At 40.1% G+C, this 27,332-nt stretch overlaps 1 protein-coding gene across 2 annotated transcripts; it reads right to left on the bottom strand.

The window, feature by feature from the left end:
- Positions 1-579: 579 nt before the first annotated feature.
- On the bottom strand, positions 580-27,332 carry VSTM2A (V-set and transmembrane domain containing 2A). Of its 2 annotated transcripts, none has more exons than XM_035026558.1 (5): positions 26,804-27,332; positions 24,842-25,008; positions 23,643-23,693; positions 19,755-20,091; positions 580-668 (listed from the first exon to the last, which is right to left on the bottom strand). In XM_035026558.1, exons 1-5 carry the CDS (start codon positions 26,880-26,882, stop codon positions 580-582), a joined length of 723 nt encoding a protein of 240 aa, XP_034882449.1. In that variant the 5' UTR covers positions 26,883-27,332. The 2 variants fall into 2 exon arrangements, with proteins under 2 accessions (XP_034882449.1, XP_034882450.1); XM_035026559.1 differs by lacking the exon at positions 580-668 and adding an exon at positions 714-790.

The raw sequence follows: 27,332 nt of genomic DNA, 5'->3' as shown, positions 1-27,332 counted from the left end.
TGAAATATAGAACACTCAAAATGTATTTATATAAACCTCCCAGGATTGACAGGGATTGGCCGTAATCAGCACTTGCCACCATTGAACAAGAAATATAATCAAGAAAAAGGTGGAAAAAAATCCAAGAAAAAAGAGAAAATTAAAAAAAAAATCTTTCCTTTATTGTGTCTTATTTAAAATAACGTTCTCCTTGTTGACTCGCAGTGTTGATGATTTTGTTGTTGCCCCAAAACCGGGGTTTTGTTTGATGGTAGTTTATGTTCTGTAGCTTTTTGATTTCTGTTTGTTTCCTGCAGGTAATGTGTCTTTTAGTAGGAAATCAGTGGTATCCATAGTAAATATTTACTATACTGATGACGTTCAGGCCAATCCCTGAGCAGTCAGATGATGCTTTAAGTAGCCGAAAGAAAAGGAAAAAAAAAAAAAAAAAAGATCTGGCTATTAGAAAATGTCCTATCACTTCACACTAATTTTCTTGAAATAAAAGACCAGTGATTTGCCCAAGAAAATGTTATGAACAAAGCGTGTGATAGCCTCTTCATTTATGCTTCCGGAAGCAGGCGCTCCTTGGGTAGGTAATTAGAGAACAGTGGGTGCAGAGTGGTGCTTGGAGTTTAGGGTCAACTTTGCTGTCCGCTCCGTAGATTTTACAGGCGATTTGCTCTTTGCTTTAAGAAGAGAAAGTGATATTGGAAAAAAGTCAGCACTTTAGATTAAAGCAAAGCACCCTTCACAAAGCCACAAACAAGAAGCAGGACAGAAAGTCCATGGCTTGTAGCTATCCTCGCACCTGCGGAAGAAGTTATAAGATATTCGCTCATCTTGAAGATTTCCAATGCTCCTTATTAGGCTGTTTTAAACACATACATATATATATTTAATTAGCTCGCCAGCTTGGCTCTGGTGCTCATGAATGTCTTGGCATGCACTGCAAATAACAACACATACAAAGTATTTCAGTCCCAGGAAGTTGGTCTTGTTTTGTTTTGTCTGTTTTCAAACAATGCCATCCCATGGTTGGGAACCCTGAGAGAAACAAATCCACATACTCGTCCCTCAAGTAATTCTTTAAGGATCATTCACTCTAGTCATTTGGTTATTCCTCTATTGGTACCAAAAAAAAAAACAAAACAAAAACAAAAAACGCATCCCCTGTTTTACTACTGCGTAAGCATAAAACCACAGGAGTAGAACCAAAACAGAGCAGCAGGATTCTCAAGGGCGGGGAGAATGTGTTCTGGGATGGGTGCATGAGAGCATTTTGTTTTAGAGAAAGAGCTTTCTCAATTGTTTACTCTTGAAATCTGAGGAAAAGTTAAGTGCTATCAAGAGTTGGAAATTTTTGAAAGAGCTTGAGGACACTGTAAAGGAGAGAACTAAATGGTGTTCTTGCATTTATTTCTTCACGCATTTAATTCAGTAAGCTTCTAGCTACTAATTATGTATTAAATACCTTTATTTGTAAGAAAACAAAAATGTGATGAGGCTCTAAGAATTTCTTTCCTTTTTGGGGGGGGTCTTTCTTTTTTCTTTCTTTCTTTCTGTCTTTTTTTTTTTTTTTAAGATTTTATTTATTTATTTGACAGAGAGAGAGAGACAGCGAGAGAGGAAACACAAGCAGGGGGAGCGGGAGAGGGAGAAGCAGGCTTCCCACGGAGCAGGGAGCCCGATGCGGGGCTCGATCCCAGGACCTGGGATCATGACCTGAGCTGAAGGCAGACGCTTAATGACTGAGCCACCCAGGCGCCCCTGTCTTTCTTTTTTTTAAATTGGAGATAGATTGAAACAGTTTGAAGGGGTAAGGGCATGGAAATTCAATCTTTTGAATATTTCCGCTAAATCATGTTCAGGTCCATATTGCCAAATGATAAAAATTGAGGCAAAAACACATGCTCTCAAAACGTCACTGTAGAATAAACATTTGGGGGTTCTAAGATAGCCATTTAGTAGACTAAATCAAATCATTACTGTTTTGTTGTTGTTGTTTTTGGTTAGGTTACTCTAGTGCTGCCATTGATTGTCTTTGTTTGGTAGCGAGCCATATATTTAACATAGTATCTCCTCATAGAAACCTAATGGCTGAAGACCCTGCAGTTAATGGTGAGTCTCAGCAGGGTGCCTTCATTCAAGCCGGGTAAGAAGGTTCAACAATGCAAAAGTGATAGGTCATGTGAAGCTCTCAGCACAAAGTTCATGCAAGGGAAATATATACAATCCATGTAGAACCACTAGCATCAGAGCTTTCCAAAATTAAATATGTATTCTTATTATCTTTTGAAGAGAAATTCTTTGACAAGGATTCATTTAATCAAAAAAAAAAAAAAGAAAGGAAAAAAGAAGGAAAGAAAGGAAGGAAGGAAGGGAAGAAAGAAGGAAGGAAAGGAAGGAAGGAAGGAAGGGAAGAAAGAAGGAAGGAAAGCAAAAAAAGAAATGATTACATGGCTCTTTGAATAGCCAACTGCACTTGACACAAAGTATGTCTGATATTGATTGGGTAAAGGTTCAAGAAATGCTAAGAGCAATAAAAGCAAGCAAAATGATTCACTCTTCAAGAAAGATATTTTGTGAAATAATGGTTTCCTTTTCAGTGTAGGCATTGCAGATTGGCTCACACTTGCTCAGATCATGTATTTTGCTGCCCCTTCCTCAAATAATCAACCCTTCATAGGAAATGCCTGAGCCCATCGTTCCCAAAAAGATATGAAGGGAACCGCTACTTCATTTTGACCCAACATTTCCAACCATACTATGTCCAGCATGTGCAAGTTAAAACAAAATTTACATAAGCAGGGTAATCAGAAAGAAGCCCAACTGCATACTGTAAAGTGTATTTTAAGGTTACTAAAATTTTGAACTGCCATCAGATACGCAATATGCCATTGTAACATAGTATTTTTTTTTTCTAGTAATCATTCATCTGCTCTAGATACATGCATTTCCTAGCATATTTCTATTAAATGAAATGTATTTCTGTCAGGACAATTATAAAGCTTTTTTTTCCCCCCTGTACATTAGATTCTAAAGCAATTTTATCATCAAATCACTGGTTGTTTTTCTCTTCTGTTTTAGGTCTTGAATGAAGACATATGGACTCCTTTATCTTTGTAAATCCAAGGACTTAGTGAAACCTAAGACTCTGAAATGCTGTCATTTGTCCTATGTTCTTTTAACAAATAATCATCATAGTCCTTTCCATTCAGATGTACACTATTCTGAATATCACATTATTATCAAACATGTTATTATACTCTATTCTATAGAGAGTTATTATTATTTTTCTTAAAGTCAAACTTTGGCCACTCATCATGCTTTATTCTTACCTTCACTGATAGAAACATTTTACTTTTGTGAAATAATGACAGCCAGGACTCAGTTAGGAACCCTGAGCTCCAATTTCTTCTGCTGCCTCTCATTTCTAAGATCCCAAATAAGAAACATATTTGTTCTACGTTTTCTAAGTTGAGCATAATAACTGTTTGTGTATTATTATTATTTTTTTCATATTAGTATGACAGACATTGTGTTGGATCACCTATTTTGCTTTATTTGGTTTCTCTTGCCTTATGCCCAGGCCAGGCAGGGTGATCTGTTATTCCCTAATACGCCCATGAATTTAAGCAACTCTTCCCCTCAAATAACCTGCACCCATTTTGTGTGTTCCCACCAGCCAGTTGTAATCTCACTCCCCTCTGAACTTCACAGTATATGGGCGTTGTCTCTCCAATGGCCTCAGCATGGCCTACATTGACTTGTAATTCATTACATTCACAGCTTATCCCACTGATTACATTGTAAGCTCATTAAAGGCGAGGGACAAAACTTCAGCAATTTTTTTTATGACTCAATGTCTAAAACAATGCCTTGAAAGTTTTAAAACTTTTCCCCTTACACAAAGTTCCCTGTAAAGAAGAGAGATACTATTATCTAAATCATGCGAAGAAAATGTGCAGATAGCATGCCCAAAGAGCAGCCTAATAGAACTTAGAGATTTCTCTCTGACTCAGCATGCCATTTCATGATGTCCTTTGACTTCTATTTAATAACGATGACTTTCATTTGTTTTTATGCTTAAAGATTTTCATAGTGCTCTCTCTCTCAGGTGTAATTCCCCAAGCCTTTGTAACACAGGAAAGGTATTTTCTCCATTTTGCAAATGGAAAGGTCTAATAAGTCTCCTTAGAAGTCTAAGGAGTGCAGAAACTTAGCTTCCAGTTTTCAGCTCTTCTTATACCTCATGCAACAGCCACTGTCACATCACCTCCACTGAGATGTGGAAAAGCAAGCCTTTCTCAAGAGGCTGACTGTACCAAAAGAGAGTTTGGCTAAGGAGAAATACGAAAAAAGAAAAGAAAAGCCTCAAATATTTATCTTCACTTAATTATTATCTCAAAGAACAAAAAAGTCCATCTGTTGCTTTAAAAAAACAAAAAACAAAAAAACCCCCCAAAAACCAACCAAACAAAAAACAATCACAGCTCAGGAGTGAGACCTTGGCATTCTGTGCAATCCGGTGGAGATGGGCTGCAGTGACACCGCATCGTGAGAACCACTTCCATCAAGAGCTCAGTCCTGCATCTCCCTGCCTCATTTCACTTAGCACAACTTCCCAGACTGCAAAGTCGGCCTTGCCCCTCTCATCTGTCTGCCAGATGGAAGAACTTAGCTCCCTTTTAGCACCTTCCTTTTTAAACTATTCCATCTGTACTGCCATTTCTTCCCTGCATGCACGGTCATGAGGCTGGAAGACACTGGGCATGTTTAATAATGTAGCATCCCTCTTGTTCACATCAATTTCCAAAATGACTAAAACACACTGGGCATCTACTATGTGTCAGGGAATCTGCACTAGGTAATTTGCATGCATTGTCTTAGTTCATCCCCTCAACAGTTCTGTACAGTAAATGTACAGATCAGGAAAATGTAACTCAGTGACATGGAATACCTCACCCTAAGTCACATGGATAATAGGTGGTAAAGTAAAGAAATGAAGAAACAGCAATGCGAGTCAGATCAATTTAGAATAAGGACGTGCTTTTTTTAATGAGACTCCCTGAGGCAAATGATCTTGCTCCATTGTCTCCACATCTGTTCAGTCAAGATGTGAAGCTATTATTTGAATGTACACTAATCTTTTCAGAGAAAAATGCACTGGCCATAACATGCTTCAGAGAAAAAAAAAAAATTGATCTAACATTTCTTCTCCCCAACTCAGAATTGATAAATACGGGATACAAAAACATCATCAGACTTTTAGTTTTCCTAAACCTTAAGAAGACGTAAAGCTTGCTTTGCTCCATATAGTGTACCAAATGTCGTATGACATAATAATAGTTTGAACTTTTCATATGATAGAATTTTAGAGCTTAAAGGTTCGTCCAAATTCATTTAAATATTTGAGTAAAAGGTGGCTCCACCATCATTCCTACATGTCTTCTTCTAAGAACTTCTTTTTCTCCAAGCTTTTTACTCAATTTGATAGCCTAGAACTAAGAAAGCTAAGCTGATTGTTTTAAGTGCCACCACTAGTTAGTGATGGAGTGAGAAAGACCACCCGAGCTCTTGTCCACCAGAAAAAAGCATCAGAAGAGGATACGGGTATTGAAGTCAAAGAACTAAGAGGAGCGTTTACACAACTATCTGGATAATTTATCCCATCTAAATTATACCAGCTCTTCAAATACCCACTTTCTCTTGGCTGTGAGTATTTTCTGATAGGTAAATTTCCTATGTGAGTCCAACTTTTCATTGGTTTAGATATGAGGTACAGTCAATGCAGGGCATCTGTCTATAAATTGGAGTATAATTCTCTTCTTTTTCCTATTTAAGTATCAAGTGGAGTCAAAAGGAACAAGAAAAGAAAAAGAAAACAATTTCTCTCCTGCTGTGTGGCTCCACAGTCTGACTCCAGAGTCTTTATTTTATAAAAGTGAATATTAGTGAGGCTTATCAGCTGAGCAAACCTAAAACTGAAAATACTCCAATAATAAAAGAAGCATCAGTCAAATAATTTTGACTGTAAGGAGCCAAGTTTATAAAGAACGGAGTGTCCATTACAGCTCTAGGAACAGACAGACCCTTTGACATACTTCTCTTTTATTACAATGTCAGCTTTAAGAAATGAAAATAGCTGTGTGAGAAAATTCGAGCTGGCTTTTAATGCCATTTTTATTCAGGTTTGCACATACTAAATCACTACTTAAGGGGAAAGGTCAAATAATAGGATGATTTTATCCTATAATTTTTTGAAAAGAATATCTTTTTATTAGAATTCTTACGGATCCATTGCCAATTTCTTCCAGAAAAAAATTTTTTTTTATACATATATAATACATAAATTGCCTATTTTATTGTGCCCTGGCATGTTGGCAGTAGTTGTGTAAGTTTCCTTTTCTTTTTCCTTTTCGTCAGCAAATTTATACCTCTGTTCTAGTCATGAGGCCTCTTCTTGTAGCTGAGGGAAGGAAAAAAAAAAAGTGCAGATGCCCAAGCACACACAGTCTAATTGCCAAGGTGCATGGCTGATACGCCACTCACCACAGAATCTTCCAGACTCTATCCGTGGCAGGATATCAGGGTCCCTACCTCCTACAGTGCCTTGAGAAGGAACATGTAAAGTGCTGGTTCCTCCCACCTGCTAAGGCCATAGTGTGTCTTAAAACAGCACACGCTAGTTGTAACTCATTCATCTAAGTAAGACTGACCTTGGTGCACACAGGATGAGCAAATATTTCTTGAACACTTAGTATTTCTTTACCTCTGATAGTGGTCTCGTGAGGTCATTATAATCATCTTCCAAATGAAGGACCTGAAGCTGTTGAACCTGCAATGTGTTCGAGTTTACCCAGCTAGTAGGGGGTGCTGCTGAGGTTCAAAACCAGGTCGGTTTCAATCTACACGCTAACGTGCATCACAATTTCCTCTGGAGATTCTTCATGACTGCAAAAAAACTCTAGACTCTCAATTCTGCCTGTTAGAAATATTTGGAAATATGAGCTGCTCTGACAAAATGGAATGGAGAGCAATATAAATTAGGGGAAAACAAAATGTTTCCAGAGAGTGAAGTTTTTAATACCATGTATATTTAATAACTCTTTTAATGCATGGATAAGAATGATTTATTATTAGCACTACATTTACCAGTACATAAATAAACGCTGCTCAGGGGCTTGCAACTATTTACTCATGGAGTTTAAATATGCCTTTTGCATGTGTGTTTTCACTCTTAATTAGCATATTCTTTATTCATAATGCAAAGGTAGATATTAATCCACATCTTGTTGGAATGATCACAAATTCCCTGTTAGGGACGACACACGCACGGATAGTATTGTAGAGCATGCCAAATTTCTCAAAGGCCTTAAATAAGCACATTCAATGTGGGGAGTGGAGGAAATAATGAGGACAACTGGGGTCAAAGGGGGATGGCTCTGCATCAGAGTGGGCTGGACTGGTGTGCCCTGAGGATGCTCATATAAAGTGCACCACAGCGAGAATTACTGACTCCTGAGTGGAGAGAGAAGCAAGCTGTATTTTCATATTTGAGCCACCACTCACTAGTTGGTGAAATAAAGGATCTCTCTTTCTGCCTACACTTTGCCGCACTGTGACAGAGATGCCCCTCGCCAACATCAACAGAGAAGAATGCCTCATCAAAGAAAGAAACACATCTCACATTTGTAGGGAAATGGCAACTGAGGCACTCAGAATAAAGGCACAGAAGTAAAGGAAAGAGAAGGAAAAAAAAGTTGCAAATATGCGATTTCAATTTTCGCTTATCTTCTTACATAAATTGGAAAGTTAAGATAGCAACATAATTCATACAGTAATTTGCCTACATTTAAAAACTAATTTTAATTGGTCAGCAATGTTTGCTTTTGAGCAAAAAATTCCTTGAGGACCTAATGCCAACAGGTTATAGAAAAACACCAATTATATAGCTTCAGAAAACACACTTCTTTTGACATAAGAACAATGTTTTAAGACTTTACCCATACGCTTTCCAAATTTGAGCCAATGGTTGTAGTTTTTCCTTAATCCAGCTGTTTCAAAATTATCTAAATTAGAATGTTTTATAAATGAACTTCATAACAGAAATGACCTTAGCCATCAGAATTAAATAATTAACAGAGATGAAGCAATATATAATTTTAATCCATATCCTTTTTATCAAGGCATGCAGATACAATAAAAGTACATAGTTGCCAGGGACTGCTCATCGAACTTCCTAAACATAATTTGATACTAAATATAATTTTAAATAAATGAATATTGTTGTTATAGTATGCAACGATGGATGACCCAAGTGTATTCTCCATTAAAACATAGGTGTCTGGGTTTGTTTTGTTAGAGGTTGACCAGATTATGTAAGAATTCATGCATCCTCTCAGCAGTGGTATTATTCTAAGTGGTTTGTACTATACATAAACCAAAACATCATACCCAAGCCTTAAACATCTATTTAACTCTAATTACATGCTAAACACAATGTTAGACACTGCAATAACATAAAAAATATCAAGACATAGTTCATATCTTCAAAATACTTATATTTTCAGACTGTTGGAAATTGAGTTTTTACATTCTAAAGGGTTTTTTTTTCTATTGAGTAGTTGTGTTTCTACTGCTTGCTCTGTACTATTTTTCAAATTAACCATTTACAGCGCTAAGAGAAATCAGAAAATTAATAAATTTATTTAATTAGAAAAATTAAAACTCAAATATGTTCCAAATGGCTGAAGAAGATGCTGCTAAGAATGTGTCTATAAAATAAAACATATAAATGACACAAGAAAGAAATCAGTCCCATAACAGACCCCCTCATTTCACAACGCTTAAGACCCCCCCTACTTTACAATGTAGAGTGGCTGCTTTACTTAATCTTTATTAAAATGCTCGTGTCTGTGAAGATAATGAAACTGCTTAATGTAGTTTCTTACTTTTTATTTTTTCAAATACAAACTCTACAAAATACAAAAAATTGTATTTTTTCAAATACAAACTCTGTGGCTCCACAGTCGTCAGCTTTGTGGAATGAGGAATCCTAACTCCTAGTTTTACAATTTGCTTTAATTCCAGCATTAAGAGTTTAACCTATGTTGGGATTTTTTTAATGCATATAGGGTTCGAAATTCATGCAAAAATGCTCTCTCAGACTTTTTAAAAGACATATTAAATAAAACATAATTATCATTTATAAATCTTCCAGGGTACTAATTTTCCTTGACAGTACCAATGACTGCTCACCGCTCCGAACTCCCTCTGAACTGGGGGCTGAATGAGTCATACTAGTGAGAGGAAAAATGATTGCATGATATTTAATTTATGGACTTGACGTGTGCTTGATTAGTTTAATCAAAATAAATTTATCAAAGTCACACTCACTATATTTAGAAAAACAAAAAGAATAATTTGAGGGTCAGATTCTCCATCCAGCTCCCAGGAAATAACATACAGTGTTCTTAATTTCCATGCTACTAGCAATTTCCGAGTATGCCGCTTTCAAAGTAGTACTTTTACTATCTATATATGCACACACGTACACATGTACGTATAAATGTGTGCATGTGTGCATACATGTGCGTGTATATATATTTTTAATTTGTCACTACCTCCGCAGTCACACCCGTTATTTTACTTTGTCTTTTGTAATTGGTTGAACATATTTTATTTGTTAGTTTTCTCTCTCATGAGCTGTCATTGGTCTCTCTTTTTTTTTTTAAGATTTATTTATTTTAGAGAAAGAGAGAGAGAACACGTGGGGGGAGGGCAGAGGGAGAGAGAGGGAGAGAGAGAGAGAGAGAATCCCAAGCAGACTCCTCACTGAGCATGGAGCCCGACGTGATGCAGGGCTTGGTCTGAGAGCCCCAAGATCATGACCTGAGCGGAAATCAAGAGTCAGATGCTCAACTGACGGAGCCACCCAGGCACCCCATCATTAGCCTATTTCTAAATCTGGGAAATTTTAAATAATGTGTTTTTTTTTTCCATATAACAAAAGCAATGGATTATCATTGTATAAATGTTAATTATACACACAAAATAATCAAATAATTAAAAATCATAACATCTTGACTTTTGCTGTCCATTTTCATACATTTATCATCTTTCTATGCAAGTATCTCAGATTGACTTAAAGTTTTGTATTCTTTATTTTTTACTTTAATGTTTTGTAGCCTGTATTTCTCACGTTGTTTTCTGTATTGAGTCTTATCTAATTTCATTAAAACTTGATTTTAGAACCTGCGTAACACTCACTGCATGGTTTTAACATTTTAACACATTCAAGTAACTTCCTTACTTTTGGTCATTTGGGTATTTGCTGTTTTGGGAAGGCCTCTGTGAGAAGCATCTCCGCTCATGCCTCTGGGCTTGCTTCACTACTGATCTTTTTGGACTTTCCTTCCAGGAACATCACCTCAGGTATGAGTGGGTCACACGGTCTAAAGCCCTGTGACTGAGCTTTCCAGATAAATGTTCCTCCAGAAGGAAAGTACCAATTCACCGTGCAAGTAATCATATAGCAAAATGCCTGAGTCACTGTAACCTTGATGATACATGTTGATTCTAAAAATCTTTGCCAAGATTATATGTTTCAAGTTTTAAAAAAAGACCAGGGTTTTGACCTACAAATACTTTTGAAAAACCTGACACATTTAAAATTGAGACTGTCCATCCAAAAACATGCATATTCATTCATTTATTCCAACTTAAACTCTCTGAACAAAGTGTTCTAATGGTCTTCATATTTAGACTACTTGCGATTGTTTTTAAAAAAGCTAGATATTTTATACTTTTTGTTGTTGTTGTTGTTACTATTGAAAATTATGTATTAAGCCCCAAGTATTTTCTATTTCAGTTTTGCTGTCAAATAGAGAATTAAGTTTATTTTGATATTTCTAAATCATTTGGAATGGATTACATAATTATAGCATATGTAAAATTGAGATTATTTTCTTCTTTTCCTAAGTATTAGACACACATATTTCCTTGTCTGCTGTATCACTTTTTACTTAAATTTGATTTAATTAAACAAATGTTTTGAATTACTTATAGTAAAATGTTATTTTCACTTGCATATTTTGTAACTCTAAATCTTCAAAGCCTCAGGCCTCTGATTTTATGCTAATCTTTCTCTGATTTTTCTTTTCTGCTTAGCTCTTTAATTAATTTGAGTTCATTTGGATACATATCATAAATTACAATAATGTTTCCTTTTGTCACTTATTAATTAAATAAATCCTTCCTTAATTCTTATATTTTTAGCTCATCAGATATTAAAATATTTTATATAATTTGAGGGATTTCCAGGCTTATTTTCTTTCATCTCTATTTATTTATGTTCCTTTATTACCCTTTTAAATCATAGTTATTTAATAATACGCTTTAAAATCCTGTAGGTAAAGAGGAAGGAACCAACCATTGCTGAACTCTTTGCCATGTTTACTCTGATAGATGTTTAAAATACATCATGTCTCTTAATGCAGAAAATGGCCCCTTAGGGCATATGTGTTAATATCTGTTTTATAAATTATGGCTCTTGAGGCTCAGAGATATTTTGTACACAGCTCGCTCAACAAACAAGCTGGGGTTTACTGGTTCTAAACCCATTTTATTTTTTTCTTTTTAAAGCTTTTACCTGTTCTTACGTTTTTAGATGTATCTATGATCATTTTATGACTTTAAAAATTCTGAGGGTCTTTTTTGAAAGCTTGAATTTAATTAAGTTAGCAGCCAGTGAGCATAATTGTGGTTTCCAAATACATGCTGTTTATTCAGGCCACATAGTTCAAATTCTTAACAATCCTTTGGAATTTTATTACGCTTTACAGTAAGCATCTAGTTACAACCTTGGGCAAGACAGCTGGTCACTAATATATTTAGTATGGTTATATAGGGGAAAATTTATCATCAATTAATGGCATTGTGACAGAAGTAAAAAAGAAAGTTCTGAAATTATACATGATAAAACATAAGCCAGGAACGAATCCTTCTTTAACCCCTCACCTACACTCACCCAATAAGGAAAATACGCACCACAGCGGAGCCAGGTGGTGTAGACCATTTACTCTCAGCACCTCATTGCTCCTAACAATAATCAGAATAATAAAAAAGCATATGCAACAATATTAATACAGCAACTAGTTATCATTTCTTGAGGGCTTGATCAATGCCAAGCTCTCTCTGCATATGATTTCATTTAATTCTCAAAACTTGGTGAGGTTTATACCATAGTTCCCATTTAACAAATGAGGAAAGGGAGACATGGCCAGCTGTGAGTGACGGAGGTGACTTGGGAAGGGCCTTCCTCCTTAGCTGCTGGGCCCATGGCCCCTTGTGACTGAAATGAATGCACCTGTGTTAGGCTTTAGGCGACAACAGTGTTCCTTGGGAGAGGGGACGCCTGTCTTTTCTAGGACACGTGTTACTTTGACCAACAGAATTAAGTCTTCCAGCAACTTCTCAAACCTTTGGTTATCTATCCAGAAAGCTGCTCACCTGGCAGCTTTCTGATATCTCAAATCATGCAATCGTTAGAGACGAGCTTATAACACGGGCAATTCTGCTTTATGTCTCCTCAACTACAGAGCTCCCGGCAATCACAAGTGAATCCTAATGTGACCAGTGGTGCATTGAAAAGCCCTTCCAACATAGAGCTGGGCCTTGGTTTTATGGGCTCAGCTAGTTACTGAATTTCAATGAGTTAAATATGGGTTTGCGAGCGAATTTAGCCAGTATAGACTTTTAATCTACTTAATTCCGGTTCAAACACAGCTCTAGCAGATCCAGTGGCCTGTATTACCTAAAGCACTGCCTCAAATCTATTTTTCACCTTATTCATCGACACTTGATTTACATAGCAGCCATTTAACTGATAGAATTACAGTGATCAAATTAATTTAACCTGTGTAAGCAGCCAAGTTGGATCATTTAAACCAAAATCAACATTGAGGTCTAAATTATATTATTGGCTCACTACCGGAAGGCAACACACACTTTCCTCATATTTTAAATGAGGAAAACAGCCTCCTGCAAGACCCTCAGCCCCTCCTCTGCCTCCCCGCACCAGCTTTGAATTCTGTTTCAAGATCATGCTTGCTAAATCCGGCCATTGTTGGAGAGGAGCCATGTTTATCAGCCACAGAGGAACTTCGGGGAGCTCTTGGCTTCTAGCAGCTGTAGGAGCAGCTGTCTCTCAATGCTCAGGTTCAGCTCACGGTGAAAACACAATAATCATATTTTGGAGTTCAGAGAATCAGCATCCCTGCTGAGTGACTAGAGGCTCCATACGTAGAAACATAACTACCCCTCAACCACGGCCAGTTTTCTTGTAAGTGCCAGCTGTTGATCACCGGAGCGAAGAGAAGAGCTTCACAAAAGTCCATCTCAATCGCAGAAAATAATGGCAAAAGACCAGTTTCCGTACAAGTATTTTGTAGCATTACACACATGCATGCCTATCTCATGGTAAGTGATACAAATGTTTTCCTCATCCATAAGAACTTGTTAGAGCTAACGATTTTCATAATTTGCTGCACATAAAAATGCCTATTTTTGGTTCTAGATTCAGAGACTTCCATTCAAAAGGTGCTAGGTGGAGTCTCAGAATATGAATTTTTAACAAGCTCCCTGGTGAGTCTGGCTTGAGTCGTCTGCAGGACACTTGGAGAAACACTGTTTAGTCTCCGTCGGTTTTGGAATAGTGGTAGTATTATCTATTTATGCAAATATAATTATAAGGAAAAAAAAATAAAAACAAAGATTTACTGTCCCTGTTTTCCTTTTCTCCTGCAAACATGAACTCCATTTGTTCTAGGCACCTGGAGGAATACAAATGCAAATTGTAATGTCTGCAGCCTAGAAGTTATTGTTGGGTGACCAACTACCCCGTAGTGCCTGAGACTGAGGCTTCCCAGAACGTAGGGTGGAATCCAGCCCAGAAAGGAGGAAAGCCCCGGGGATGACTTCCTACACTACAAGCACAACAATGGATTCAAAGGAAGCATAAACAAGTTGCTGCTGAGCCTTGAAGGAGGAAACAACCAATTCTAAGAGGATCCAAGGAAGCTTTACAAAAGAATTTGCATTTGAGTAGGAACTCGGCTAGGAGGGAAAGACCCACGCAGAGACAACACATTTGCAAAGTCACAGAGGTAAGACGGTATCTGAAAACATTCAGGAAATACTAATTAAGAAGATTATGGGCGTGAGGATTGGGAACTCAGGAGAAACAAGGCTGGAAATTAGACCATGAGAAAGTTTGTGATAGTGCTTTGGAAATAGTAATTCATACTTGCTCTGTTGTGATCTGTTCGGTGCATTAACATTTAAAATTGGGAGGAACAGAAAAGATGCAGTTGTTCAAGGATATTTTAAAGAGACAGTGGGACTGAATATCGAATTCCCTGTGGCAACCGGAGGAAGAGAAAATAAGAACGTTTTCCAGGTTTCCACAAGACCTGTGTTTGTGATGATGTGATTAAAAGAATTTGGGAACACCAGAGGAAGAACATTTCTTTTTGGTGAGGAAGCTAAGATAAACTCAGTTGTTTTGAGTATTTGTGTTTAGGGGCCTCACCACCCTAAAACCTAAAACCTTGTACCCTCAAACAACATTTTTTTTTTTTTTTTAAATCTCTCAGGGTCAGTGTCAGTTGGGCTCAGCTGAGCAGTGCTGGTTGAAAAGGCAGCAGGGACTGAAGTTAAAGGCTGGGCGGCTTGGGCTTCACTCAGTAAGGTGGTCTCAAGGTAGTTGGACTTCTTAACTGGTGCCTGGCTTCCAAGAGGCCACAGCTGATGCTGCCTGCCCTCAGAAAGGCTAAATCTAGACTTGGCATTGCATGAGCCGCATAACTACTTCATACCCTAACTGTCAGAGTGGCCACGGGGCAGCCCGGGTTGGGGGCCAGGGGGGCAGGTGCTACATCCCAGTGGGTGCAGCATCAACCAACGTGCAGTCATCGCTACCTGCCACGGTGCTTGTGGAGATGGACTGGGGGACCAGGGCGAAGCCTAGTCTGGCTCTCCGGAGAGACATCGGAATCGGAGACGTGAGTGCAGGAATTTTGTGGGGAAAGTTTAGCAGTCAAAAATCTTAAAAATGGGTGATTAGATCAGGGAGTTGAGACTAGAACAGGGCTGCATTTACGAGAGAGCTCGAACTCTTTTTTTTTTTTTTTTAAGATTTTATTTATTTATTTGACAGAGAGAGAATGAGAGAGAGAGCACATGAGAGGGGGGAGGGTCAGAGGGAGAAGCAGACTCCCCGCTGAGCAGGGAGCCCGATGCAGGGCTTGATCCCAGGACCCTGGTACCATGAACCTCAGCCAAAGGCAGACACTTAACCGACTGAGCCACCCAGGCACCCCTCCTTGCTCATATTTGTAATATGTGGTTTCTCTTTTTTCCTGTTGTGTCTGGAGGTGTTTCAATTTTACTTATTTATTCAAGCTATCTGCTTTGGAGAGGTTCAAAAGTTTTCTTGAAAATCTTAAAAAAAATTTTTTTTTTAAAGATTTTATTTATTTGAGAGAGAGACAATGAGATAGAGAGAGCATGAGAGGGGGGAGGGTCAGAGGGAGAAGCAGACTCCCCGCCGAGCAGGGAGCCCGATGCGGGACTCGATCCAGGGACTCCAGGATCATGACCTGAGCCGAAGGCAGACGCTTAACCGACTGAGCCACCCAGGCGCCCCGAGAGCTCGAACTCTTAACAGCCAGTCGGAGGACAGATGCTCCTAGCAACTGCGCAGGACAAGACAGGAGAGGTGAGGGGACAGGTTTGGAGACTGCAGGGCTGGCGGTGAAGAAGGCGCTAGGAGTGGGAGTGGGCGACGGCGCCCCCTGCCGGATGGTGGCTGGCGGCTGGGGGAGGCAAGTGGGGGCTGGAGTCAGTCTGGTTTGCCAGTTTTCCAGGGCTTGGGGAGGGGTCAGTAGCAGGGAAAGAAGACAGGAACACAGGGAGGACTGGAGGGGTGGCCTATGGAGGGCATCTTTGGCTTCTGGAAGGAGGCTGAGACAGGAAGACTCAAGTAGAGGATGGTGTAGTATAGTGGGGTATTTGGGGAGGGGAGAGGCTCAAGGAAGTCTCTGCGTTCTCTGTGAAGGTGGAATGAAACCACTCCGGGCCAGAATCAGGAATTCTTCCTCCTCAGAACATCTTTATAGGACATTTCTTCTAATGTTAGCTATGAGTGCACAAAACTGGAGAGAGTTCAAAAGAACTGGGGATGAGAAAACAAGGGGTTGCAAAAGCCAAGTTTTGTTTATCTGTTTGCTTTACCACTTTTCCTCATTGTTTTAATTATGGATTTTATCAAATGAATTTAAAAGGAGATGTCATAAAGGTAAACAGTTTAAAGCAGGAGGGTACAGTCACATGCTCACTAACTTTTGGAAAAATACTGGAAAAATACGGGAGTACTATATTAAATGACAGTTAAATCTTTTCTTTATCTTGTGGTGTATAGATGGAAATAGGCTCTTTTTCCATCGTTTTTTTTTGTGTGTGTGCGTAGATTTCTGCTTTACGAAAACTGGTTAATTGTATGACAGTTTGAACGTTATATATATGTATATATACCAAATTCCTTTCAGCCAATACTTTTCCTGCATAGAGACAGAAATTCTTTGACAGAAAAATACTACGAATTAAGAATTGAGTAATTCTGGGGCGCCTGGGTGGCTCAGTTGGTTGAGCGACTGCCTTCGGCTCAGGTCATGATCCTGGAGTCCCGGGATCGAGTCCTGCATCAGGCTCCCTGCTCGGCAGGGAGCCTGCTTCTCCCTCTGACCCTCCCCCCTCTCATGTGCTCTCTGTCTCTCTCATTCTCTCTGTCTCAAATAAATAAATAAATAAAATCTTAAAAAAAAAAATTGAGTAATTCAGCCTAAATAATGTAATCAACTAAGTCTAAGACTATCATGAAGAGAAAAGGCCAGATAAACCAGCCTTTTGTAACACATGTACCATGGATAAGCATGCCTCCTTGTATCGAGTGAAAACAGACAAAAGTCTACTATAGCACTTGGCCTGTAAAAGCAAGATTTTAATTTTTGTGTTTTCATCATGTCTTGCCTTTACTAGAGTAAGAAAAAAAAAAAAGATGCATGATCAGTGGAATTTACAAATATTTTGTTTGCTCACAAATAAAAATATACACTCTTTGAAGAGAGGAAGTATGTCTCCCATCTTTGTGTCTTGTGCCTGGCACAGAAGCTCTCAAAAGGATGGAGAGTGAATAAATGAAGCATGAGTATTGAAATCAGCTTTATTTGGACATAACCTGAAAAATTATAAAGCGGAAGTATAAACCAGGCTGTAGGTATTACAGTGAGTCTACTCTATACATATCCATCCCAGAGACTGTATTTTATACAATAATTGTGCAAGCACAGAAACTTACACATAGACAGGATGGGTGGCTAGGTAACCCCAGCTTCTGAACTAGAAGCTGAAAAGTATGATTAAACGTATCGAAAATATTTTCCAGTATTCACTGGTAGAAAAAAATAGAAATTAAAGATTTTGATATATTTCATATTAATCTTTGCTATAAGCAGATGGCTTTGGATGCATATAGGCTTTCATGAAGTCAGCTTCCCTTCTTCCGTCTTGCTTTAGAGAAAGCAACAAGCAAGGCTTGGTGTGGTGGAAAAGAAGCAGTGATTTCTGTTTGAAAACTGTTAGAAGATATTGAGAGTTTTACCATTTAGCTCCAATCACAACACCAAGAAAAATATATTAAAATAGATATTTTTAGAGTATATTATTTCATCTAAAAGTAAATAATTTAGAACTAGGACATTTCATTCCATGCTTAGAACCCTCCACTGGAATAGGTAATCCATTTGATTTTATTCAATGAAACAGATTTATGGTATCTAGTTTGGAATATTCTATGTAGGCTAGTAATTTGACTTTCATGATTTGGAGTTCTCACGAATAAGGTCCTAAACTATCTGCTGAAGCTACTCTGTAATTTTGCATATAGTGTCTGGCTTCTTTTTTTGTTTTTGCATGAAGGAGAGGGGGACAATGTCTCCAGAAACACTGACTCTTTGTCAAACAATGGCTACAAAAATTCTAACCATTAGGCGCATATATAAATGTATTTCTGTGTGCTATATATGTATATGTCATATCTATATATGTATATGTATATGTATATATTTGTATACATATACATATATATGTATATGTATATCTATACATGCATATAGATATCTGTGTAATGTACATTCTAGCTATGGTTTTGTTCTTTAACTTGAAAAACAAAAGCGATGAGAAAGAGGAAAATGAAACAAAGCCACACACATTGAGCCTTAGGGTGGCTAAGAGACTAAGCTATTTGTTTATCAGATTGGCAGAAACTGCCATGACCAAGGGATGCTGGGATACTTGCTCACCTCCATTTAAAGGCAATGCAAACAAACTTCCAGGGACCCTTAGTCAAGCTGCCTACAAATCATATCCATTAGCACGTGATGCATGAGTAGGAAACCTAGGTTGACACACATTATTTTAAAAGTGCATATATATATATACATATATATATGTATGTATGTATTTGAAATCCTCCTAATGAAATGACCAGGATTTTGTATTTAATGGCTAAAGTGACACTGAGTGTTAGCAATGTAATTTTCTTTTTTTTTTTTTTGATTTTTTCTTTTTTTTTTTTTTATTTGCGAGAGAGAGAATGAGAGACAGAGAGCATGAGAGGGAGGAGGGTCAGAGGGAGAAGCAGACTCCCTGCCGAGCAGGGAGCCCGATGCGGGACTCGATCCCGGGACTCCAGGATCATGACCTGAGCCGAAGGCAGTCGCTTAACCAACTGAGCCACCCAGGCGCCCAGCAATGTAATTTTCTATTACCAACAGTAGTATCAATAATTCTTCAATGATAAAGTGTAAAGGGAAAAACTTAAAGAATGATAAATTAAGTATTTTTCTGCTCCCTTCACCCTGTAATATTTCGTCAAGTGTTTGAACAAAATACAGAACAGTCATGGGGTTGTGCAGGGTACTGCTCATTCCAAGGAGCCTTTATCCCACATCAAGGTTAAAACTTCAATGAGTTTCCATTGGCTGAGTGATTGCATAAATTAATGTCATTCAGAACAGCTTTAACTTGCACAGCTGACTTTGGAAATGTGTGACTAAGCTCCTAAATTGGCATCGAAGGCACATTTACGGGAGTTGCCTTATCTCTGCACCACTTACTGCCTTTCATCCCCCCCTCACTTCCTCCCATTATCATCATCACTTTCATCACAGGCAGCTGAAGTTTCTCCTTCAAAATCAAAAGCCCTTGGAGAACAATCCTGCCTTAAAGCTATGGGCCGCCGAAAATGTGTTGTCTCTTTCATTTACATTTTGATTAAGTGAAAGTCTCTTAATTTGGGCCATTATCAATACATAAATCTGTAGAGAAAATGAACATGCATTTATAATGCAACCAACATTACATGATTTACTGTTCTTATAGTGTGTAAATACAGAAGGGGAGAAAAAAAAAAAAAGTCTAGCTCTGAGGTCCCCCGGACATGAGGCACTGTCAGCGACTCACAGGGCAACTCACACCCTCTGTGAAGGCGAGCCTCAAGCTCCCCGTGTCTCCTCCCATCATTATTTCAACTGAACTAGGTCTCCAATTTCAAAACCATCACACACAAATCTGTCTACTCTACTCGACCAATCTTCCCGCGGGGAGGTTTGTGAGTGGTAAACTGAAAGGCTCAAAATGGGTTTCCATACCTGATTGTGGACTTTGTTTGGGGATTTTGGCTACCGCTTGAGGGCTGGAGGTGGCGTACATTCGCTGGTTGGCAGAGCTGTGGATGCTGCTGGGAAGGGCCGCGGAGACATTCTTGCGAGGCTTCGTATCTTGCAGCCACATGGGCGAGGCTTCGAAGGCCTGCATCCTCCTGGCATGGCTGTTGGCGTTGACTTTCAGGTAGGCCTGGGCTTTGTGTTCCTGTAGTTCTCCGTAATTGGCATCGGTCACCCTGCATTCGTATAAGCCTTCATCCTTTTTCCTCACTTTGGAAATCTGAAGCTTGTGAGAGATGTCATTGCCTTGGACTTTCACGGTCTGAAAAATTGCAGGTAAAAAAAATAAAGTGCTACCTCAGACGGTTTTGTTCCCACACTTGCTCCTGAGCTTGCTAATGCTGGAAAATTAAAGGGTCTTAATGGCCTCATAGCCACAGTCAAAGAACTATTTATTTTCTCAACAGTCAAATATGCAGGTCATATTTATCCCATTGCACTAACAACTGGCTTCACAAAATCATGGAATAATTAGTTCAGTCCAGCCAGCGCCAGATTCTATTAGCCATGTGGTCCCCATTTCCCAGGTTCCAGGAGCGGTCCTGCCATTTTTCCAACCACGAGATTGACCTCTGCCTGGATAGCTCAGTCAAATGAAGCACAAACAGAATATGGTGAATGATTTAGTTTTACAGCCTCTCTTCTTCACTGCAGGCTACAACTCTGAGAGATCACAAAATTGTTTTGTTGCTCACAACAGAGTTTGAGACTGTGTTTTTATCCCCGCACTGGGATGCCTTACTAAAGGTAACTGACAAAAATAGGTGTGAATATTTAACAGTCTACTCAAATGTTTGGTGCAGTCTTACCAATAGTCTTGGAGTGGTATGGCTCAGGGTACAGATTAAGGTCACCTGGAGTCTTATGGTCAGAGTGCATACCCCCTGCCATGGTAGGGTCTTTATGCTACTGGACCTGGAGATGCCATCGATCAGACACTGGTTTGATTTTCAAAATTAAAACTGGCTCTCTTATTTCTTTTAATAATGTTTATGCCAGATTAATAGCAAAATTATATGTAAATATTAAAAGATTATAAGTTTGTATTATGTGTAACATACATGAACACATGTATATCCATAAACATCTTTATCAGAACAGTTAGATTTTACATACATCATATATTATCCATGATAGGATGATGGATTTCATAAGACACTCAGGATTTAAGGATTTGCATGATTTTGGAAGACAGAGAAATGAAGTAAAGAAGGCATACACTTTCAAATGGCCATAAGTAATTAAGAAAACTAGGGAAATGTTCATTGTTTTTTACATACAGAGTTATATATACGAATAGTTATCAGTATTTGAACCATAACCATAGTATGTATTTATTTGTATGCAAAATTACATATTAAGATACTCATACTATGAAAATAATGGGGATTAATAGTTTCAAATATAGTCTCAGTTGAGTCTCCTAATAAAGTTTGAGATAGTTGGGGTACTTATATGATTATTATTTTTTTTTAAAGATTTTTTTTTTCTTTCTTTATTTGAGAGAGAGAGAATGAGAGACAGAGAGCATGAGAGGGAGGAGGGTCAGAGGGAGAAGCAGACTCCCTGCCGAGCAGGGAGCCCGATGCGGGACTCGATCCCCGGACTCCAGGATCATGACCTGAGCCGAAGGCAGTCGTTTAACCAACTGAGCCACCCAGGCGCCCCTTATATGATTATTATTTTAGAGAAGAGTAAACTGAGGTTTGGGGGTTTGGGTCCTCATTCTCAGCATTGACTGTACATTAGAGTCATCTAGGGAGAGTTGTTAGTAAATGGTCTCATTTGGGGGCACCTGGGTGGCTCAGTCAGTTAAGCTCCAACTCTTGATTTCAGCCCAGGTCATGATCTCAGGGTCGTGAGATTGAGTTCCACACGGGGCTCTGCACTGGCCCAGTGGAGCCTGCTTAAGATTCTCTCTCTCCCTCTGCCCCTCCCTCCCCTCTCTCTCCCCCTCTCTAAACTAATAATAATAATAAAGAAAATGGCCTCATTTGGATTAATGTGGAAACATTAAGCTTGCATCTCAAGGAGGCACAGCTCCTATCAGTGTTTGATAAAAGCATTCCTGAGAATTCTAAGTTAACAACTGCTGGTTTAAGACAAATGACCAAGGTCACCCAGTTAAACTGGGAATAAACTTCTTTCTATCTCAGTCTGTAACCAGAACTTTTGCTGATTCACTAGATACTATGAACTTTTAGCATAGATAATACTGTTAGTAGTTATGTGCATGATCATGTATATTAACTGTATGGCTCCCTAGTTCAGGATGTGTGAAGCTATTCCTTACTGGTCTTTGGAGGATATAATCATGGCCGAAGGGTGAAGCATGAATAGTCAGTGAACAATCTAGCTACTACATATATGTATAAAAATGAAATATTTAAGGTAAGTATTGTCAACAATTGATTTTACCAGTAAAACCTTTCTAGCACTGTATGAAAACAATAATTTCTGTAATATCATAATAATTGAATTGAAATATTCTAAAAAGTCAGTGAGTTTATGAATATAAATTGTAGTTTTTGGTTTATGTCTCATTTTTGTTTGATATTTGCTTCCATGTTGAGATTATACACTTACATCACAGAATTTGGTTCTATTAGTACAATATATTTTTATACTTTTAGTTGTGATATAACTCCAATCTTATATGACTTTTTTACTATTGTAACAGCTTCAGAATAAATTTTCTTTTTTAATATAGGTCATTGGATTTTTAGATTCTTAAAATGAATAAATAGTAAGAATATATACTTATATATATTCCTATGTATAGTATATATGCTAAGCAGACCTTGTACTTTCTGACTTTATATAACTATTTCATTTCTAGTAATGAAAACTTGCTTACTATTTATGAATGAGTTAAGCAGTTCTATCAACATAAAGTGATTCTAGGAGGCTTCATTGGTGGTGTAGTAAAAAAAAAAATACTATTTTCTTTTTATTTCTAATTTCACATAGCATTATTAAAAGTCAAAATACAGGGCGCCTGGGTGGCTCAGTTGGTTAAGCGACTGCCTTCGGCTCAGGTCATGATCCTGGAGTCCCGGGATCGAGTCCCGCATCAGGCTCTCTGCTCGGCAGGGCGTCTGCTTCTCCCTCTGACCCTCCCCCCTCTCATGTGCTCTCTGTCTCTCTCATTCTCTCTGTCTCAAATAAATAAATAAGATCTTTAAAAAAAAAAAAAAGTCAAAATACAACTCTTTTCAATAGGTCAACCTCCACGAATTATGTTTTATATTTACACTGCCTTATGGTTTTATTTTATATGATTTTGAGCATTGTCATTAGAAATACATTGCATGCATTATGAATCACATTGAAAATTGAGTTGTTTTCAATACAATTTCAACATCCTGTTGAATGCTTTAATTTTTTCCTGCCTAGGAAGATTTTCATAAGTTAGTGTTTTACTTCCTATTATAGGATAAGTATTTCTGTGATTTTGAATGAATATTAGTATTGCAGCCCTATACTCCTACAGTTATGTAAGTGCCAAAAAGAGTAAGAAGAAAGTGTCACACTCCTCGGCTGGCAAATGATTCTCTAGTAATTGTTTAAATATTTACGATATTGAAATAAATAATTTTATTGTATCAACTCCAAATCTGCTTCAATTTTTATGTACCCGGTAAATAAGAAAGAGAAAACTGGATCTCGTCCTGCGTTCGTGAAATTGCCTTTTTCCGGGACAGTAAGTTAAAAGGCTTTTAAAAGCCTAAAGTTCCCCTAATTTTCACCTGGGGCCTGCCTGGCAGCTGACACAGGCACGCGCCCCCTGTCGCCTGTCGCTGTGATACTCACACTGATCTTGGTCCCGTCGTTGTCCGGGTCTCGGTCGGGCACCAGCTCCACCTGCGGGGGAAGGAGACGATGCTCAGGCTCGGGACCCCGACGGTCCCCGTCCCGATCCGGAACGCAGCCGCGCCGAGCCAGCTCGGCGACACCCAGTCGTGGCAGCAGGAACGTCTCGGTTGGGGGGATGTGGAAAAGAGACCGGCGAGGACCCGCGCAGCCCCAGCCGGCGGGTCGCCGCCGAGGCCAACGCGGCGCGGGGCGGCGGGACCGCGCGGGGGCGCTGCCGAGTCGCGCGCGCTGGGATGTGGCTCCCGGACACCGCGGGCTGGTGAGGGCCGGCCTCCCGGAGGGGGCGCGGGCGCCAGTGGAAGTTTGCGGGGACAGGAGTCTGCGTCTTTGCCCGGCCTGCCTCCCCTCTCTGGGGTCTCTTCCAGATTTTCTTTTTTCGCTTGGGCGAGTCCGCCGCCTCTTTTGCTGAACTGTTCAATCTCGGCTCTGGCCCTCTCTCCCTCCTCTCCCCGCTGCTTCCCTTTCCCAGTCCCTACTGCTTTTCTCCACACCTCCCCTTCCCCTCCCACCCCTCCCCTCCGCTCTCCTCTCGAGCGTGTTCAAGAGTAGCCTGCGCTCCCCTCCTTCACTCACTCCCTATTCCCTCTACCTTCGCACCTCGCCGCCTCTTTCCACCGCCCCTCCTTTCTCTCTCCCCCCCCCACTTTCTTCCCCTTTCCCTCCCTCCCACGCCCACCTCCCCTTACCCCTCCTTTTCGCTCTTCTCTCTCTCCCCCCTCCTCCCAATCTCTTTTCTCCCAGCCTCAGTCGTGAGAAGAACTGACAGGTGTGTGTGTGTGTGTGTGTGTGATGGAGACACAGAAAAATCCCTCCCGACCCCACCGTCCTGGAAGGGGGAGAGTGTCCTGGGCTGTAACGATACAGTAGTCCCCCCCTTTTGACAGCTTGACAATAGCCGGTACTAAAAGGAGGAGGTTATTCCCAGTTTTAATCTGGAAACACTCCACAACCCGACTTCCTCCTTGGTTTTGACGTAATGTCACCAGGACACATTCCGGCTCACCCCCTGGCATCACTCACGCTAAGAGAGCCAGGCGGGTCCCCAGGGGCGTCCAGTACCCCTGGGTGCACCTAGAGGACCAAGGGGGTGAGTGGGACAGACGCACGCGGCGTTGCGGGCGACGCGACTCTGCTACCTGCGCACCAGCCACCTCGGCCCCGGGCTCCAAGTCCTCGGGCCCCCGCAGGAACCACCACTGGATCTCCAGATACACCGAGGCAGAGCCACTTTGGAAAGCGCAAGACATCTCCACATTCTGCCCCTCGGTCGCCGTCACGTTCCGCGGAAACTCGGTAAATTTTGCTGCAAAACAGAAACGCATCCTTTTGGAATACCCACACCACTCTTGTCTGCGTCTCGTTCCTTGAGAGCTCTCTACATTTTTCCCGGGCTTAAAAAAAAGGGGGGGGGGGCAACAAAACCCCTCTGTGCCTTCTCGGGCTTTGCCTGGTTCCCCAACCCCTTTTCCTTTGCCTCATTCATGTTTATTTTTGGTATCATCCTAAATAACTTTGTTGTTGATGAAGTCCAGGTAATGGAAAGGTTAACAAGCTGCCAAATAACTCACCTCTGTTAGCCAAGTTGCCCATAGTTCGATCCATATACCTTTTGTCAGATTGCAGCATTACCCAAAACTTACAGAGGGATTCAATGAGCTACATTTTTGACAAATCTGTCAAGTTGATATATGGGGAGAGCCTCTTGCTCTAAGTTTCTAAACAACCTATGACTAACTGGTTGTTTCAAGTAATAGAGAATGGATCATGATTACCTGTCAAAATGCACATGCCTGATATATCAAAACAATTACTAGCAACTGTGGTTTTAAGGCCACAGCAGCGAAAGGAGTTGCACACTTTCTAAGCTGTGAACATTTTTTTCTTTCTAGATTAACCTTCATATTTGTTCTCATCAAACTGTATTGTAAATTGCCATATATCATGGCATATAAGAATCACACACCTGGTTTTAGTTCAGAGTGAAGACTGTTTTGAAGTCACCAGAGATTTTTTTTTTCAGTCTTCTCGCTATCAGTCTCGACACTACCTGTCTGCAAATTCAGAGTTAAGGTGAAGCTCACAAAAATGAAATGTTCCCTTTCTCCCAAAGGCATTTCTTTAACATGGAATGCTCTGAGTGGTTGTTCTTATCTTGTCTGAGGAATACTTTGTGAAGAACTGATGGTTTCCCTAAAAGTAATCCTGGAGAGATTTGTGGCTGATGGAAGTGCACAGTTACAATGCACACTCGTGGACAGGAGGACTGAGGGGCTGCAGGACTGATTTAGGGTGGATGCTCTTTCCCCCCACTTTTTAAAGAGGCACCATCAGAGTGTCTTTTCAAAATTTTAGGAAATACCAACACGATCTCAACTGAAGGGGAACTGTATTTATACTTAAAGGAAGAAGCAGATGTTAAAGAAGACATTCTGATGTGAAAATGACTTTTCTGTTTAAGCTGTAAGGAGGAATATGGCATTTCTGCTTGCAGAAGTGATGCAGTCTTTTGGCAGCAGAGATGTGATCTGTTCATGGTGCTGAAATGATCACTGCAGCCTGCGAAGTCCCGAACAACTGGATTCAGCAGGCTGCGGCGGCTTGTAATGCAAGTCGTGCCTTTTTATGGGTCCTCAGAGGACTCTGTCCTTTGATAAACACACATGCAAACGAAGTCGCAAGGACCCAGAAAAAGGAAACTAAACCAATTCTGCCTACACTGAGGACTGGCAATGGAGAGCCCCCCATCCCCAGCTGTTTGTTTGCCATGATTATGTATGCATGAGTGGTTACCCAGTGCATGCACACAGATACAAGGCGCACACACACACACACACACGCAACCCTGTGTTTGCACTTGCCCAGGAACCCACTTCATTGTCAGGCACAAAGTAGATTTGCTCTCAAATCTAGCTTGCCTACTATTTAATAAACTTTAAATAAAAACGCCAGACAGAACACTATTCCACTGTTACTTGCTAAGAATCTCACTACATTTGCTTGGCCGTTCATGGAATATAGAGAACACACACAGAGAGACACACACAGACACACACACACTCCGCAAGCAAATGTATATTTGCCAATGAGCACAGACTTACCTTGAGAAGACAGCCCTTGTTGAACATATAAAACGGAAAAGAAAACAAATCCAACATATGCCAAAAAGATCCCCATCATTCCAAAAGAGGGGGGGGGGTCACATCAGTGTAGCCAACAGCCAAAAAGCCCAAAAAGATAGGAATGCAAACGTATCAGAGGCTCAGTCTCAGAGCCCTGCGCGCGACCCAGCAAACATCCTGCTGCTCACTCCGCGAGGACTGGCTCTGGGGAGAGGGGAGTGCAATTCGCGAAGGTTCAAACCAGCTGGCTCGGATTCGGAGAGGCTTCGAGTCCACACTCGGGCTTGCAACGCGGGGAAGTGCCTCCGCTGCTTCGCTGCCTGCTTTCAGCTACCTGGCAGCTCGTCCAACGTCAGCCCGCTGCTCCGGCTTGCGTGATCACTGCCCTCCCTAAACGCCGAGCCCGCTCGCGAAGTGGGGAGTGGGCAAGGGGGGCGGGCTGGAGGACTTCACCGGGCTCGCCGCGCCGCAACTTTTCCCTCTGATGGCTGCGATGATGCCTTTAACT

Source organism: Mirounga leonina, unplaced genomic scaffold, assembly GCF_011800145.1.
Source record: "Mirounga leonina isolate KUSES-001 unplaced genomic scaffold, KU_Mleo_1.0 Mir_199, whole genome shotgun sequence".
NCBI lineage: Eukaryota > Metazoa > Chordata > Mammalia > Carnivora > Phocidae > Mirounga > Mirounga leonina.
Note: the sequence above shows the minus strand (reverse complement) of the source record. Positions and strands in the feature narration are given on the sequence as shown.

Coding starts and splice junctions, on each gene's coding strand:
- VSTM2A (XM_035026558.1), bottom strand. CDS start 26,882: ATGATGGGGATCTTTTTGGCATATGTTGGATTTGTTTTCTTTTCCGTT. Junction 25,009..26,803: donor ACAAGGGCTGTCTTCTCAAG/GTAAGTCTGTGC, acceptor TCTGTTTTGCAG/CAAAATTTACCGAGTTTCCG. Junction 20,092..23,642: donor ACGACGGGACCAAGATCAGT/GTGAGTATCACA, acceptor GCAATTTTTCAG/ACCGTGAAAGTCCAAGGCAA.